The sequence below is a fragment of the Cicer arietinum genome, chromosome 1 (assembly GCF_000331145.2).
Source record: "Cicer arietinum cultivar CDC Frontier isolate Library 1 chromosome 1, Cicar.CDCFrontier_v2.0, whole genome shotgun sequence".
Lineage (NCBI taxonomy): Eukaryota > Viridiplantae > Streptophyta > Magnoliopsida > Fabales > Fabaceae > Cicer > Cicer arietinum.
In genome coordinates, this window is record NC_021160.2 from 49,482,214 (window position 1) to 49,500,270 (window position 18,057).

Genomic DNA, 18,057 nt, shown 5'->3' on the forward strand with positions numbered 1-18,057 from the left:
ATTTCATAAATGCAAGAGCTAAGAACAATATTTATGAGCTAAAGTTACTTTTTGTGGATCCGCAATTGCCACATTGGATTTAAGAATATTTATTTATTGAATTTAATTGAATGGCCTCCCCCATTTAAAATACTTTTTGACCTAACTCCCATTTCATTGGATACTCCTCTTAGTTCATACATATTGTTGTAATATAACTCAACTCCAGTAATGAAAAAAATTAAATAGTATTCTTAAAACTTTAGAATGGTGCATTGGATTTGGAGTTGCTCTAGCTAGACAATATCAATTCAAATAATGGAGTTTTTACATATTTCGTAGCAAAAGTGGAGTTAGAACTTGTCAATGCTATGATTTTAACAATAATGAAAATAACAAAATTTACGTGATGATTTAAAATATTAGTTATTTTATTAAATTAGAATTTGTTTATGCTATGATTTTAAAAATGATTATTTCAAATTTTAGTTCATTTATTTTGATCAATTCGGAAAATTAGTTTTTTTTTTATTTTATTTTAAAATCTAATAATTTTAGTCCCTTATATGTTACGATGAAATAAGTCAATAATTAATGTGTATTTTTAATACGCTTTAAATAATTTAATAAAATCTTCTAAAAATTTAACTTTCAACTTCAAATTTTTATAATTTTTATAATTTAATTAATAACATATAAAGAACTAATGCATTTAAATAGTTCTATATTATGACATCGTCATATCATTTAAAATATGTCAATTAAACCTTTTAAAAATAATGAAAAATAACAAAACTTATGCAATAATTTAAAATATTAGTTATTTAATTAAATAAAAAATTATAATACATTTATAAATAATTTTTTTAAAATAAATAGTAAAATTATAAGAGAAAATAGTTATGCCATAACTTGATATAAGTTTATATATTTTTAAAACTGATTTATTTGATTGAGATAGTTGCATAAAGTTGCTATCACAAAAATTGCATAATACTGAGATAGTATTACATATACTAACTTCTTTATACGAATTTTTGTCTGGAAATTACCAATCCAAATGGATATTTATAAGAGGGTGATGTTTATTTAACCTCTAAATATTTTTTGAGTTTTTATCGATTTCTAATTTATGATAGTGTAAAATACACTATGCGATGTTTTTTATTGGCTTCTAATTTATGGTAGTGGACTATCCGCTCCTAATTTTTAATAATATATTTGAAGGCGAAAATACAAACTTGATGGATCAACGAGCAATCACCTCATAAAAAATCATCTTAGCCTAAAGTTGTTCATGACACCAACACACATTTATATATAACCTATTTAACCAATTCATATAATTTAATTAATTGTTTTAAAATCAGTTATAAAACTGATTATATCCATAACCAGATCAATATACATAAACCTATAGTTTCCAATTTAGATGTGAATTTGATTTAGTAGATCGGAGTCCATTGGGCCACAATTTGTAGCCTACAAAAACAAACATTTCTTTGGTTTCTGATTCGTGAAAGTCGAAGTTTTTGTTTTTTCTCCAGACACCATTTGAATCAGGTAATTCTTTTATTTATTTAATTATTATATAGCAACTTTTTTTTACAGAATTATTATAATTTTTTTAAACAAAAGAACTTGTCAAAAAAATGGATTATGCTTAAAAACAATTTTATTCCTATCCTATCTTTATAAAAGTAAAGGAAAAAAAAAAGCATTGACAATATTTGTAGATAAGGTTTTGTTTGTTGATGAGTTTGTGGTGTAAAATGGATTAACATGGGACAGGTTTCATGATGTTGTGTTATTCCACAATGCTGGGAAGTGTGTGAATCAAAAAAAAAAAAAAGGTAAAAAAATGTTGAAGTCCATTCTAGGTTGCTGCAAAGTATATATATCAGAGAGCAGAAACAAGAGTGCATTGGAATCAATTGAAAGAGCTGCTAAACTTTTTCCACTAGCACCAATAATTAACAAGTTTGAAGATGTTGCTTACAATAGAGTTGGTTACACTCTTGTATCTGAGTTGGATTCAGTGTCTTCTGCACAGCCATGTCATTTGACAAATGCTGTGTTGGCTATGGTAAAAGCTGCTTTTGAGAATATTGATTTTGAGCTTCATAGTGGAACTCATCCTAGAGTTGGTGTTGTGGACCATATATGTTTTCATCCTCTTGTTGATGCTTCATTGGATCAAGCAGCTAGGACTGCTAGGTGTTTGGCCACTGATATGGGTTCTAGTTTGCAAGGTTAGTAGTAGTAGTATGATTTAAGGGTCACATTGTATTATGTTTTATTGTGAGTTTAATAACTTTACATTTATGATGCAAACAACTTTTACTTATGAAGACCTTTAATTGCATTTTATCATTTTGTTGTATCATTATATTATATTAATTCTATGAGCATCTCCATTGTTAAATATTAGCTATAACGGTGTAAAGGCATAACAAAATTTGATCAGATTGATATTGTTCTTCAATACACTCAATACACTCTTTAGTATAAAATATTATTAAATAGCGGCTAGCAATGCAATAGCATTGTTATCTAGCTGAAATTGAACAAATTGCTTTTTATGTAATGTGTGATTGATAACACCAATCTCTTATGGGAGTTCCTTAGAGATTTCTTATCCTTCGTGTTAGATTCTTCTTAACTCTATCTCTGTTCGCACCTTTAAGCCTTAAGATCTGTCTCAAGACTTAACTCACCTAAACTTACTATTACCAAAATAAAAAATCTTGGTAACTAGTTTACTCCAAGGTTTAATTTTGTTAGATATTTCCATGTTTACATATGATTAATTTCATGATATACACTATTAATTAAAGTGATTATGAACTGTCTTTTAGTATGTTCATAATCTTACTAAATTAGTTCCAATTGCACATCAATGATCATCAAAATTTACCTGCAGTTCCTACTTTCTTATATGGAGCAGCACATGAAGAGGGAAGAACACTTGATTCAATCAGAAGAACCTTTGGTTATTTCAAACCAAATTCAAGCGAAAACCAGTGGATTGGTGTGCCAAAATCAAACACTTTACCACTAAAACCTGATAGTGGTCCATGTCAAGTTACTCCAACAAAAGGTGTTGTTGTCATTGGAGCTACCAATTGGGTAGATAACTACAATGTCCCTCTATTAACTTCCAATATCAGCGTCGTTCGCAGAATGGCGAAACAGATTAGTGGAAGAGGCGGTGGACTCGCTTCTGTGCAGGCCATGGCACTTACACATGGTGAAGGTGTCATAGAGGTAGCTTGTAATTTGTTGGATCCAAATAAAGTTAATGGTGAAAGAGTTCAACAAGAAGTTGAAAAGGTTGCAAAGGAAGAAGGTATTTCTGTGGAGAAGGGATACTACACAGATTTTTCACAGGATGAAATTGTTAAAAGTTACTTGAAGATATTGGAAGAGAGAATTTGATGATGGAAAATTACTTTGTCATGCACTGAGAAGTTTTTTTTTCCTTGTTAAATTTTCATTCTAGTGTAAAATTGGTCTTTCCTTGAAAGGAAAATTTATGTACTAACTTTTCATACAAAGCTTATCCATAATTTTTACCTCATTTTTCAAGTGATCATTATACAAATCCTAAAAGAGTTCATTCAAGATCCTTTCATGCCTTCCAGTTCTGCTTATGAATGTGGAGATCTTCTCCATATTTCCTACCTATTCCACTAATATGTTTCTGTTACTATTTTTCTGGGAACTTTTCTTAAATTTTCCATCACTTTCTTTCCATAATTCAACAATTGCACTTGGCCTAAAAATCCTTGTAATTGATATGTTTTATGTATAGAAACATTTAATGATGAGAGAATTAGTGAACCAAACCTTATTTGATACATCTCAGTTAGCAAAGTTGGTATTGAAAATAACTCATCTTAAAGTTTATATATGAGTTCGATTTTGGAGGCTCATCGGAGTAAAAAAAACTCTAAGACTCAATAAAACCTATTACAATAAATATTTTTATTATCAATTAATCGTATTCAATTGCAAATGATAGTATCAATAAATAAAAACAATATCAATCATGTTTGAAGTGAAAGTTATAACTATTATATTAGGCATATTCTTTAACATTTTCTGTCAGTTATCTAAAAACTAATCAAATATCATCTGTTTTGTTGTGTATGTCTGTTTTCCCCCATTTATCATCTTTATCCACCTAAACTTGGCTATCTTTATCCCATCACTAGTAGAAAATATGGCTTTTAATACGGCAGATTTAAGTATTAACACGGTTAGATCGACAACCGACTTAAGAAATAATGTAAAATGTTTTTTTATAATAGCCAAACTTCAATTTAGTTTCATGTTTGATCGTATGACGTTGATTTCTTTACGTGAAACTCAGTTTTATCGTCGTAGTAAAACTCAGTTTCATCGCCGTAGTCAAACTCAGTTTCTTTATATGAGTAATTCATTTAGATAAAATTATTATTATATGTGCTCATAATTTCATTTAGATAATAATATCATATTATTTGAAGGAAAAAAATATATGTCAAATTCATTTTTTTTTCTAACTATTTTTTATTTTACTTTAATAGTTACTTATTTGTAACAAATAATTATGTATCATAGTTATTTGAGTAAGTGTACAAGTGTAGATAAATTTTTACAACTTACTTTAAAAAAAACTTCATAAAAATCAAGGAAAATTTTATTGTTGTTTTTTTTAAATAGAACCTGTTATATTTTGAAGAAATAAGAAATCATCATGGGATTTGTCATAGTTATACAAAACCGATATGGTATGATGATTTGTTAAACATGACAAATCTATAAGCGTGACTACTATGTCATGTTACATATGTTGAACATTTAACATAGTTGTTTCATGGATGCAAGTACGTAATTTTTTACATGTTGTTATTGATTGTATTTTATTATATTTGTCTGATAAAAAATTATAAGTTGTTATTGATTGTATTTTTTAATGTTCATATGATAAAAAAATTAGGATTCAGCCGATATTGATTATGTGTTTTTTTTTTTCTTTACAGATATTTGATGACTCGAGATCAAATCACCGGATCACAGTAAATAAGTTCGAAAACGTCGTATGGATTTTATTTTGAAATTAATTGAAGAAAATGACGATGCTAATATATGTCTATTGAATATTGTTACATTGTGGTTTTGTAATTTTGTTAATGGATATCTAATTATTAGTCGGAAATTTTGTACAGATATTGTGATATTGTATATTTTGATTATTAGATGTTTATATAAAATTGTGATTGTAAATACAAAACTCTTATTTGAAATTTAATACGAAATATTGTATGGATTAGGAGCGTGAAAACAAAATGAGAAATTTATATAAAAAAAAAAAAAAAAATTATTTTAACTATATCTGTTAAGTCAGTTGGTCAAAATATCCGACTTAAAAAGATGATGTGTTGTACTGAATTTATGATGTTTAAGTCGGTTAAGGTGAATCGACTTAACATGATGAAGCTCTGTTAAGTCGGTTCATGGAATGAGTTAAAAAACAACATATTTTTTAAGTCGTTTGCTGTTAACTCGGGCACGAAACCGACTTAAAATGTACATTTTAACCGACTTAAAAAGGCAAAATTCTACTAGTGCATAGACAAAATTAGCTTTGCTATTTAACTCCAAATCAGTCATCATCAATAACCAAAAAGCTACTATCATCAATAGTGTAGTAGTTGGTTTAAGCCATATGTCACAGGCTTATATATATAACTTTTTTTTATACACAATATAAATATAGAGATTCTACAAAAATACAACTTCTTTTATCCTCCAAATATATTTTCAGACGAATATGTGATTTTTTATAAACATAAAAGAAAAGATCTCTTAAAAATAAGTATTACCGGCTAAGAGGATCCAATTCAGTGGATTAGCCCTTTCAATTATATGGGCTTATGTGTCTGGCAAGTAATGGAAAAATAATAAAAGAAGGAAAAGGTAAGGTGGAAATACACCTTTTTAGTCGTTTATTGAAAAGGACAGAATGCTTTATGTTGATACATGTATTTAGTTAATTGAAAATGATGCATTTTTTTTTTGGACAAAAATCGGTAATGATTCAAGGATATATTTTTTTTTATATGGGCGATATATGGATAGTTAAATGTAGAATTGTATAATTAATTCAATTGAATAAATGATTTAATAAAAAAATTAAATTATTGATTAATTTAAATCACTGTAAAAAAAATGATGAATTCAATTTATCACAATTTTTAACATATTATAAATTAACTATTTATTCAATTGAATTAATTATATTTTTTTATACACTTAACCAAATATAATATATGTACATAAAAATAAGTGTTTATGAAATGTTTTTGTTAATTAATAGTACAATTTAATTGAGCCACACGTTATGAAATTTTGATAATTGTGACATTTATCTTGAATCTAAATAACAGATGTGAATGAAAAAAAAGTTCAACCATCTATATCAAATACAATTTGTAAAATATCTTTTTAGTTGAATGAACACTTAAAAGAATTATATTTATCTCATTCTAAACAACCTCATATGTACTACCAAAACTTAATTCTATCAAGTAAACTAATTTATTCTTTATATAGTCAATGATAAAAAATAATCCGATATATTAGATTTAATATCATCCATTTTTAAAAAGTAATATATGTCGTTATTGGTTTATATTGACTATAAGTAGTATTTAACATGATCAATTCAATCATAATAAAATATGTTAATCTCAATAGATTATTTATTCGAAATAAATACCGATTAAAGACGTCTTTCTCAGATATTCTAACCAGACGAAAAACAAAAACGCCGCCCAAAAATATAAGTTATTATATTTTGTTTGTTTTTTAAATCCAACAATTAATAATAAGGCCGTACAAAAGAAAAAAACTAGAGGCTTTGGAGAATGAAGATGCAATTCATGCTTCTTTGTATGCAGCGTCTTGTGTCCTTCAATGATAATGGAGTGACGTGGCACCACGTGGAGACATTGGCTGGATGTGATGATATATCAATTGGACTATATTAAAAATGACAGATATAATATAGTTCCATATATTTATTAATACTCCCACCTTTGACACGAGTTCACATTTCAAGTTCAAGTTGTTAGATCAACATCTCCTCAACACAAATTGCAGCTGGAGTGGAGGACCACCATGGCTTTCAACTATACTGCCAAGGTCAGAACTTAAATTAATCTTTTTCTTTCTTTGATCACTGATTAGGGATGTTAATTAAAATTATACCATATAGATGATATTAATTAGTTACTAGTGGCAATTTCATTTAACAACTAAGCACATATATGGTAAAATCTACATAATGTTCTCCAATTCTTCCATTTCCATTACCCCCTTGTTTATTATCTCTTAACTTCTTTATTTTTCTGGTTAATTCTGTAGTGTTACAAGTATAGTAATTAAGTTGAACTAATTAAAGCCATTGATCATCAATAACCTCCAAGTTCATATTTCCCCTTTCTTTCTCAATAAACTCCAAGTTTTTCTGTATTTTGACTTATGGTAATTCAATCATGCTCTTGTATGAATAATAATGTATGTTTTCTTTTTATTCTTATCCTCTAGAAACTTCTTTTTCTCTAAAAACTACTTTAATATATCTGCCTAAAAATGTCACATGTGTTAGAAATTGTGGATAAGAATACGTTATCAACTATTATTATTATTACTATTATTATTTTAATAATGTATAATAGCATATGACAGTGCTTTCACATGGTATATAGTTATGCCTCTTCTGATCAGATGGAAAATTAGTGGTAGTTTGATCACGCATTCACACAGTTAAAATATTAATGGCTGTTCATCGAACAAATTTAGTGATATCAATCAAACAATTATAAATGTTGTTGGGAATCTCTAGCTATAGAAAATATATTCAAGTCCCTTCTTATGTGACTATACAACATCTATTTATTAAATAAGCTCTTTCAAGTGTCTCATAAATATATTTATTATCTTATTTCTACTTCAATGGAACAAAATTTCACTCTCTTACCATTTATGTAGGATAAAAAGAAAACAGTAGATCAATCTATGTTACTATGCTGCAAGTTCTTTATTTCAGAAGGACGCAACATTGCTACTCTTGATGCAGTCGAACGAGTAGCGAGGTCGAACCCAGAGACTGTCATTGTGAACAAATTTCATGACAGAACTTACAATAGGGCACGGTACAGTCTTGTATCGTATGTTTTGCATGACTGCACAGGAAATGCCATATATAGTCCCCTGCAACAAACTGTGGTGGCTATGGCTGAGGCTGCATTCAATTCGATCAACCTTGAATTGCATGATGGAGCTCACCCACGTTTAGGCGCAGTTGATGACATTGTTTTCCACCCACTTGCTCGCGCGTCAATGGATGAGGCAGCGTGGTTGGCAAAAGCTGTCGCGGCAGATATTGGCAACCAATTCAATGGTAAGTTACTAAGGACTTACTACTCTAAAATCAAATATAAACAAAAATGTTATTATGAAAAGATTAGATACATCAATTTTTCAATTACTATTTTTGATTATGTAAGAGAATTTAATCAATTGTCTTTGACTTGTTCTATATAAAATAAGTTGATACTTACATTGCATTTTCTTTTTATATGTGAAATTGCAGTACCGGTATTTCTTTATGCTGCGGCACACCCAACAGGAAAAGAACTTGACAAAATAAGACGAGAACTTGGTTATTACCGGCCTAATGTCACGGGATTCCAATGGGCAGGATGGACTATGCCAGACATCCTGCCCCAAACACCGGATGAAGGACCTATTGTTGTTTCAAGAGCCAGAGGCATCTCAATGATAGGTGCACGCTCTTGGGTCACACTCTACAATATACCAATCTTGTCCACCGATATATCGGTGGCAAGAAAGATTGCAAGGAAGGTTAGTGCTCGTGGTGGCGGGCTTCCTACGGTGCAAACACTCGGAATTGTTTGCGAAGATTCCACTGAAATAGCTTGTATGTTGTTGGAGCCTAACCAAATTGGAGCTGATAGGGTGCAAAACTTGGTTGAGATGTTAGCAGCACAAGAAGGATTGGATGTAGAAAAAGGATACTTCACTGACTTTTCTCCAGAAATGATAATAGAAAAATACATGAACTTAATATCTGCTAATAGATCATCTCCATAGCTAATTATACTTTTAGATGAAGAATAAAATCCAACTATTTATTAATTGGCATTGCAATTCAGTAAATAAAAATAAGTTGTAATTGACTAAATGGTTGGATGGAAAACAGAGTCAAGTACTTCAAAATGGTTGTAGAGTGTTACATCTAACTTTGAATATGGAGTATTAACTTATTGCGATGAGTGTATGATTTACGTCTTACTCTTATCTTACTTCTGGTATTACATATTCAGGACAAACATTGTTTGCTTCGAATATCCCAAAATGTTTAATGGACCCTTCTTTTAATCATTTAGTCAAAGTCCTTAACATCTAGTGAGTGAGGTTGTTGTTTTAGGGGAGTGTTCCAAGTATAAATATCATGACTTATTGTAGTATGGAAGTGGCCATGAAAAGTGATATGATAAATTTAATGTTGAATATCTTAATTGCCATATATATGATCATTACTATTGGGAGTATAGAACTAAGGCAAATGCTAATAAATACTGTTGTGACACTTATTAAAAAACCATATATAAAAATGTTCAACTAGAAATATAGAAATATATTAGAAGTTATGTTTTTAAGTCGTTGAACAACGACCCTCCAAATATTTCAAGTTTTCAGCTCCTTTAAGAAAGGGCTTGTACTACCATTCTACAACTACAAACGAGTACACCTCACATTACATAAACAATCATATCAAGAAATTGAATCTCTATAAAAACAAGATGTGGGACCTGTGTGTCATGAAGAGAGAATACTTGTAGAAGTCTCTTTCCTTGATAATTATCAACATTTATCACTTTCCCTAATAGATGTAATATGAGTTTTGGTGGTGGATTTGAATGCTACAAACCCATTGGTCTCATTGGAATGCTACATAAGTAAATTTTATTGAATTTTGGATACATTTATTTTCTGTGTTATAATAAGTGACTCATTTTAAAAAAAAAAAATTGTACAAAAGTAAATGATTGTTTTCAATTTACAATACAACAATTGTTATTTTTCAATTTTACTTTCTAATTAATATTTGGTTTTGCATAAATAAAAAGAGGTTTGATAACTAGTTGATTTTGCCGAAAATCATTCCATTGGTACATCTTTTTCTTCTATGCATAAATTTGTGATCGTAAAAGTTTTTTCTGTTTTTATTCATGCTCCAAAAGCTCCTCAGATTAAGGAGGCTATGTGGCACCCTCCTATCATATCTTGGATTAAATGCAATATAGACAGGACAAAAAAAGATTGTCTTGGATCAGCCAATTGTGGAAAAATATTTAGAGATGATAGTGTTGTTGTTGTGGGATGTTTTGCTCAAAGCATAAACATCTCAACTGCTTTTTCATGCATAACTCATTGCTGCTATGCATGTAATTAAGATAGCTTTTAAAAATGGTGGGATATCTATTTTATTGGAAACAGATTTAAATTTGGTGACTCTTACTTTTAAAAATTATGAGATTGTTCCTTGGAGACTAAGAAACTGATGAAAGAGCTGAATTGAGAATTGAGATAACTAAAAATATGTTATTCATATATATGGAGAAGGCAATCGTTGTACCGATAAGATTGTTTCCTTAAATCTTCAACATAACGACTTTGTTTGGTGGAATTTTATCCATTATTGTCTTTTAGAATTGTATAAATGTAATAGGTTAAGACTCCCTGATTATCGTTTTTGCTGATTTTTATAAGGGATTAGACTTTTGTTTACTTAATTTGCACTCTTTTTTTCTTTACCAAGATTTTATCTAGTAGGATTTTCTTGAAAAAGTTTTGAATGAAACAAATATTATATATTGAATTTTGGCTTAGTCCTCTCAATTTTTGTATAGTTTTTTTTTTTTATTGAATAAATTTTTATGGTGTTGTAAATGATAGGTAGTTATTTTAAGGTGCTAACAATAACATAGTTAAAATGTCTTAACAATTATGTTATGCTTTTTAAAAATAATATAACATGTACCATTTTTAATTTCAATATTTTTTATTTTACATTAATTGTAATTGTAATTGTAATGGTAGATGTATCAATATTTGTTAAGAATCTTTGAGTACAACTCTTATGTGGAATGAAGAGATTATTTTGTTTATTGGCCGGGAGTCAATAAGTTTTTCGGCACAATTTGTTTTTAGTTGTTTATGTTAATGTATTAAATTGTATTTTAATAATATGAAGTCTATATTTTTTAGCCATTAAATTAATTTAATGGTTAGATTTAATCGTTGAGAGAGATTAAGACTAATTTCATTACCAAAATGGTTTACTCTACTTTATTTTTTGTTTCCAATCACGTACCAAAACAGAGTCTTTTAGGGAGAAAATGGCGAATGAGTTAGAAATAGAAAGTGGGTTGGCGATGATGAGCTGAGAGAGATGTTAGTGGAGTGAAGAGAATTGGAGAGTATGTTGATGTAACGTGCAGCCATAGATATGGTGATGCTGTTGGAATTAAAGCTTAGGGTTTTTCTTAATGGATACCTTCAAATCACTTGTGAATGCACCCCTACTTGCCAAGAAGATTAGGCCTATCTCTCTCTAATTAAAATGTACACTTTTGTTTATTTTATGGTTTTTTTGTTTTGTTGAAAAGGTTGGTTATTTCATGTTGATTCTCTATATATGTGTCTTTTGTTTTGTTTCCATTTACCTTGACACGTGTCGTTTTATATGTGCTTTGAATGAAGTTTGAATTAAGAAGACTATATAAACGCTTTTGTGATGTTGTTGGTTGTTTCGTGGTTGAAGTGTAGTATACGCATGTTTTGATGATTGTAACATGACTTGTTTTTCCATCAACAATAAGAACTTCTTATTAGTCATTGAAATCTATTTGGCAGAGTAACTAAAATAATGGACTTATGAATACAAGTGCATATGTTTGTAAAATGAGTTATTCGTGTTTTGCATTTAACCACACTCAATATTAGTTCCTTTTTAGGGGTCCTCTTCTTAATTGTTTGCCATGCATGCTAAATTTGTTTCATATTTACATAAATTATCTTCGTACATAGTTATGCTTCAACAGTGTAGTTAAAAAATTTATGTTCAAACAGAGAAACTTTGTATCATAGCTATACAACATCAAAATTAACTACACTGTTGAAATATTAGCTATGTTCTATACTGCATCTTTGTATCATAGCTATACAACATCAAAATTAAGGTAATTACTTCTAGTAATATTGTAGGATGTAATTGTGCTTGATTGCAATGAGATGAAACACGAACGCTGACACCAAGCACAACACAGCATAGACACTAATATGCAACACCGATAATAATTTAAGAAGTGATTTTAATTGAATATAGTTACATGTGTATATTTATCTGACAATACGTGTCTATCTTAAATATGAAAAAGTGTCATGTTACATGAATGATAATTTATATATCACAAACTAAAGATTATGAATTTTTTTCAATAAAACAAAAATATATTTAATTTATAAGCCTGTGAATAGAAATTTATATGCCATATATATATATATCTAATTCTTATAATGTAGCTACATAATCCACTTATCTCCCTTTATCTGTTTCCAAGTTGAAGTTTTGAATCAAAATGCATCATCTAAATAAATCTGACCTTATTTAAATAATGATATAGACAAGTTGACTCCTGTTGCGCGTTTGAGAAGGTTATACATTTTATAAAACTAAAGCTGTCAATTTGACAAGCCTCTTAATTATTGGCCACAGCCCACATGTTGGAGGGGCAAAAAAAAATTATAATTTAAAAGACCCCCAAAAAGAAAGCTCTCAACACTGAAAGCCCCTTAAGGCTTACTGGGCCTATATGCCCATGTTTTCAAAAAAGAAATCGATTTTTTTGAAAAAAAATTTTGATTTTTTTTTTTATTTCGAGAAATAATTTTTTTCGATTTTTTCACCGATAAAAAAATTTCAATTTTTTTTTGATAAAAAATTATTTACAATTTCTTTTCAAAATTTCTTTTATTCGAGAACAAAATCGACTTTTTGAGATTTTTTCGAAAAAAATAAATTTCAAAAATTTTTCAATAAAAAATCTCAAAATTAATAAAATAAATTTAAAAAAATTTATTTTAATAAGGAGCCTAATATTAGAGGTTTTAAAAAAAAATTAAAGAGGCCTCGGAGTTGAGGAATTTTTTGACAGCTCTATATAAATCTGCTCAAATACTTCAATCAAGCATTAAAGTATTATTTTGAGTATTAAATGGTAAAAATCAACTTAACATATTCTGTATAAAAGATTCAACTTGTGTGTATAATACATTACTTGATAGATTCAGTATTAATTATTATTATCTAACATCAATAGAATATGCACTTCTCAATCTTTTCATTATGGTTATTGTTGATTATTGCATTTGATGGAAAAATAATTAGTAGTAACTGTTTTTTGTATCGCAGAATTACATGTAACTGTTTTTCGGGTGTGAGATATGCCGTACTTTTGGATGAGGAATCTACTAGACACTTTACATCTGAACATCACACACCTATGAGGAATCTACTAGACACCTTAAAATTAACAAATATTTAATTTTCCTTCATTTATGAAAAAACAAGAACTCAAAACAAAAAATGTGTGTTTTTTTTACCAGATTTTCATGTACAGTTTTTGAAAATGGATCTCTTAACATTTTTCTAAAAGTTTGAAAACATTCTCTCTTTTTTTTTTTACCAGATTTTCTTGTACGAAAATAGATCTGTTAACATTTTTCTAAAAGTTTGAAAATGTGAAAACATTATTTTTATTGGTTATGAAAATGCGTACTTTTTATTAGTAAGAATTTAACTCAAAATTCACAAAAGAACTTATTTTTTAGAAAGTTTAAAGTTTAAACATGTCAAAACATTATTTAATGTTTGTGAAAATGCATCCTTCTACCGATATATTATAGTTTTCTTTATAAGAATTTATCTCAAATCCTACAAAAGCTTGAGTTCGAATTTTGTTAGTAATGTATCGAGTTATTTGAGTCTTTGTAACCCAATTCATATAAACTTTTTATTTATTATATTTTCTCAAGTGATAGAAATCATATTTGAGGTGTGTCATACATTAAATAAAGGTATATTTTCTAATGGAAATTCAAATTTGAGTTCATAAAGTTGTAGAAGTTAGTTTATTCAGCCTCAATCCATGATTAACTCGTCTAAACTTTTAATAAACAAAATTAAAGAATTAATTTGGTGTCTATTTTTTTTTTTTATCTCAATTGTTCACTTTTTTAGTAACTTAAAATAAATACAAACTTTAGAAAATAAAAACAAAAAACAGTTACCTTTTCACAATCCATCACACTATTTTGTATATGTTGTTTGGTTTCCTTTTCTTCACAATCCATCATCACTAGGGCAAGTGTTTATATCAACCAAACCACCAAGGAGGAATTAGTCAGTACAAGACTATACAAGTCAGAGAAGGGTAAGGCCACCAAAGCAAGCGTTTTGAGGCCTCCCTAAAAAAACAAAATTTTTTACTTAAAAAAAGGCCTCAAATATTTTTTTATCTATGAAAAAGGCCTCACATTTTAATATTTTTAAAACTAATTTTGATAAAATTTTATATAAATTAAATAAAATATTTTGTTTTTATTACAAATTATTTAATACTTATCTCACTACAACTAAATTGATTTATTAAAACAGTAGAGATGAGAGAAATATTAATTATAAATTGAATAATCATGAGATAAAAGGTGAGTACATCGTTAAATACTAGTTATAAATGGAGAGATCATGAGATAAATAGTGAACATATAGTTAACATGAGTTACTTGAGTGCTACAATATATACACATTCTTTTCTTATTCAACTAAAATATGGAAAATTTTACATGAGTGTCTGATGTTGCCGTATAACCGTTGAAATGTCTTATTTCATTATTTGAAAAATATAGAGAAAATAGATTTGAAAATGTCATTAATTTTGTTAAACAAAATTTATATAATTATTAAATAAAATATTAATAATTTATTTATTAAATTTTGAAAAGGTCTTATTTAATAATTTCGCTTTAAGCCTTATCTAATAATTTCGCTTTAGGCCTCATAACGTGTTGGACCGACCCTGTCAAAGTTGTGATTTCATCTTGATTCCATGAACAAAAGAAAATGAAGCATACTCTGCTTCCTTCCACAATGTTCCTACCGGAGAAGTTGTTTCAATGTGCATGTGCATTGTATTGTAGTACACAGTAACATTCACCTGACAGGGCGCCAGCCTCTGCCACCCCGATGGAATGGTCTTCTCCCACGGCCACCAGAAAACATTCTCCCACCACCATCATAAGCACCGAGATTAAATGATGGCTGAAATTGTGGAGGATTCTGATAGCCTGAAATAGAACTAGAATGAAAATTTATAGGTGGATCGAATTGATGCGGAGGACCATGTTGATTGCCTGAAACATAGCTTGAATGAAAATTTGTAGGGGGCGGAAACTGAGGGTAGGCTGGCCTCAATCCAAATGTAAATTGGTTTTGATTCATGGGCCCATGTGCATACGTATCTGCCTGTACTCCAGGAGGATACATAGTTGGTGTAGGAAACATTTGGATGGGATTAGTTGGTGTAGGAAACATTTGGATGGGATTTAACTGCTGTTGAAATGGAATTCCTGGTACCGGCGGCATCTGATGGGAAATTTGAGTATTTTCTGGGTACCATGAAACACCATTTGTAGGAACCCAATTAGGAGGCATTGCAAACTGATGTGGTGGAAGTGTTGGCCCATTTGTCCAAACTCCAGTTGTAGATGAGCTAGGACCTGCGTTGGCCGGATAAAATTGTGGATTTGCATTACTTGCTGCAAAAAAGCCTTGTCCAGTGCCTGGAATAGGTGAAAAATGACCATGGGCAACCAATGGTGCAGTAGGTGCAACCAACGGCGCAGTAGGTGCAACAAACATTGTAGGGATGGAACCATCTTGCGGTGTAACGTTCATCCGGTCATTTTCCATCGTCTGAGGATTTTGATTGTTTTGGCCTCTTTTATTCAGTTTGTGTGTTCTCCTGTATTCAGCCTCTTTCTCGTCATCTGAAAATTCTGCTTCATCGGACACCTCTTCATCGTACAAACCAGATGCATCATATCCTTTCTTGTAAAGATCCTCGATATTAAGCACATGATTCGCAAATTCTGCAACAAAAGAAATCAAAGTTCCCTCGCGGATCCCTTCTGGGACTTCATTTGCAGAATTGTATCTCACAACATAGTAGGGACTCACAACTGGTCCAAAGATCTCATCAATTAAACCTAGTGGTGTTAGCTTTTCAGTAATCCAGAGAATGGAACCCTCATTAAGAGGCTCATGCTTCTCCATCCCTTCCACAATGACTTGAGCAGCAACAATCTGTAAAATGAGTTACTCAGATTAAGCGGATAACATCAGTAATTGACATCAATTCAAAGCTACTTCTCCTTGTAACATGATTATTAAAATATTAATGCAAGAAAATAGCAGATAGGGCCCACCATGCAACCTAAATAAGCTAAAAACATGCAATCAACAATTTTCTTAAACTAGAATGCTTATTTAAATACTCTTATCAGAAATGGGGTTTGAGTCGGCTTACTGATGTGACAACTCCCACAGGCAGCATTTGATGATGTGGTCCCAAGTTCACATTCACAGGAGGAACCATAGGAAGATTCTGCAAATTCACAACCACAAAAAAGCACAAAAGCAAAATAAAGTTAAACAATATCCGTTCACAAAATTAAATAAAGTATAAAACAGTGGTCCACAGAATAAAACGCATCCTTCATCCTGCAATCACAAATACCATATATATAACATTAAATAACAAAATATAAGAACTTAAATGTTCCAACTTCCTTCAATCCTTTTACCAATTCAACCAGTGAAAGAATAATCAATTCAGAATCATCTATCAGCACAGATCAAACTCATAAATAAGCATAGTGGGATTGAAAACAAAGGGTTCGAGCTCATGTCTTTAACTGAATAAATGCAATATCATTGGCATCTAAATTAACCAATGAATGTGTCAAAAGATATAAATAAATAAAAAATAAAAAACTTCAATTAATCTAGGACATGTTTGGATTGGCTTATTTGTGCTAATGAAAAGAACTTATGACATCTCCATAAGATGTTTTAGGCTTATTTTCATAAATTATCCATAATAGCTTATGAAAACAGCTTATAACTCATATCAAAACAAGCATGTACATAATATGCCATATACTGAATTAAGTTGTTTATCCAAGCAGATCCTAATCAAAACGAAGCACGAAGATGCTACTATCACATGCATTACCAATCACAAAGATTTCTAAGATGATATCTTCACATGCAAAGTTACAAACATTTAATTTACAATAGACACAAGAAAAAAGCAACACCTCAAGCTCGTTTTTTGACCTAACAGGTTTTCCACGAGACCGATCTTCATCATGAACACCAACGCTCCAGCTAGCAATATCATCTTCGCTTTCATCATCAACAGCAGCATCAGAATCTACTATCTCACCTTCCTCCAATTCATACTCCTCAATATTTTCACTACTACTACTGCTACTGCTTTCACTCTCAGAACTTTCACTTTCACTCTCAGAACTTTCACTTTCACTCTCGGAACTTTCACTCTCAACTTCGATTTGGATTTCATTAGCATCATCGTTTGCGACAACCTCGGCACTAATTTCGTCGTTTCCAATTCCTTCATTTACACTTCCTTCATTTTCAACAGAAGTGATATCGTCAATCCTTTCTTGAATAGTTGAATCGATGGCGGGAGGATCCGACATGGAAGACCCGGATCCGATAGGTGGATCGGGAGCGTTGTGAGAAGGGGAAATCTGGAGAGCATAATCAAAATTGATGAATGAATCGGCGAGAGCAATGTCTTCGTCCATGTTACAGGCGAAACAGAGTTAGGTCTAAGAATACAAACATTTGGA

General features: G+C 30.0%; 3 protein-coding genes across 3 annotated transcripts; 2 read left to right on the plus strand and 1 right to left on the minus strand.

The window, feature by feature from the left end:
* Positions 1-1,220: 1,220 nt before the first annotated feature.
* On the plus strand, positions 1,221-3,559 carry LOC140918591 (formiminotransferase cyclodeaminase-like protein). The gene is made up of 3 exons (XM_004487266.4): positions 1,221-1,542; positions 1,771-2,231; positions 2,903-3,559. The coding sequence occupies exons 2-3, from the start codon at positions 1,841-1,843 to the stop codon at positions 3,415-3,417; spliced, it is 906 nt and encodes a 301-aa protein (XP_004487323.1). The 5' UTR covers positions 1,221-1,542; positions 1,771-1,840; the 3' UTR covers positions 3,418-3,559.
* A 3,454-nt stretch (positions 3,560-7,013) lies between these two features.
* LOC101505262 (formiminotransferase cyclodeaminase-like protein) lies at positions 7,014-9,345 on the plus strand. Its single transcript, XM_004487264.4, has 3 exons — positions 7,014-7,170; positions 8,020-8,431; positions 8,624-9,345. Exons 1-3 carry the CDS (start codon positions 7,147-7,149, stop codon positions 9,142-9,144), a joined length of 957 nt encoding a protein of 318 aa, XP_004487321.1. The 5' UTR covers positions 7,014-7,146; the 3' UTR covers positions 9,145-9,345.
* Positions 9,346-15,093: 5,748 nt separating this feature from the next.
* LOC101504952 (uncharacterized) lies at positions 15,094-18,051 on the minus strand. The gene is made up of 3 exons (XM_004487263.4): positions 17,500-18,051; positions 16,707-16,784; positions 15,094-16,483 (listed from the first exon to the last, which is right to left on the minus strand). Exons 1-3 carry the CDS (start codon positions 18,010-18,012, stop codon positions 15,332-15,334), a joined length of 1,743 nt encoding a protein of 580 aa, XP_004487320.1. The 5' UTR covers positions 18,013-18,051; the 3' UTR covers positions 15,094-15,331.
* Between the last annotated feature and the right edge of the window lie 6 nt (positions 18,052-18,057).

Coding starts and splice junctions, on each gene's coding strand:
- LOC101505262 (XM_004487264.4), top strand. CDS start 7,147: ATGGCTTTCAACTATACTGCCAAG. Junction 7,171..8,019: donor CTTTCAACTATACTGCCAAG/GTCAGAACTTAA, acceptor CCATTTATGTAG/GATAAAAAGAAAACAGTAGA. Junction 8,432..8,623: donor TATTGGCAACCAATTCAATG/GTAAGTTACTAA, acceptor GTGAAATTGCAG/TACCGGTATTTCTTTATGCT.
- LOC101504952 (XM_004487263.4), bottom strand. CDS start 18,012: ATGGACGAAGACATTGCTCTCGCCGATTCATTCATCAATTTTGATTAT. Junction 16,785..17,499: donor GGTCAAAAAACGAGCTTGAG/GTGTTGCTTTTT, acceptor GTGAATTTGCAG/AATCTTCCTATGGTTCCTCC. Junction 16,484..16,706: donor CTGTGGGAGTTGTCACATCA/GTAAGCCGACTC, acceptor CTCATTTTACAG/ATTGTTGCTGCTCAAGTCAT.
- LOC140918591 (XM_004487266.4), top strand. CDS start 1,841: ATGTTGAAGTCCATTCTAGGTTGCTGCAAAGTATATATATCAGAGAGC. Junction 2,232..2,902: donor TATGGGTTCTAGTTTGCAAG/GTTAGTAGTAGT, acceptor ATTTACCTGCAG/TTCCTACTTTCTTATATGGA.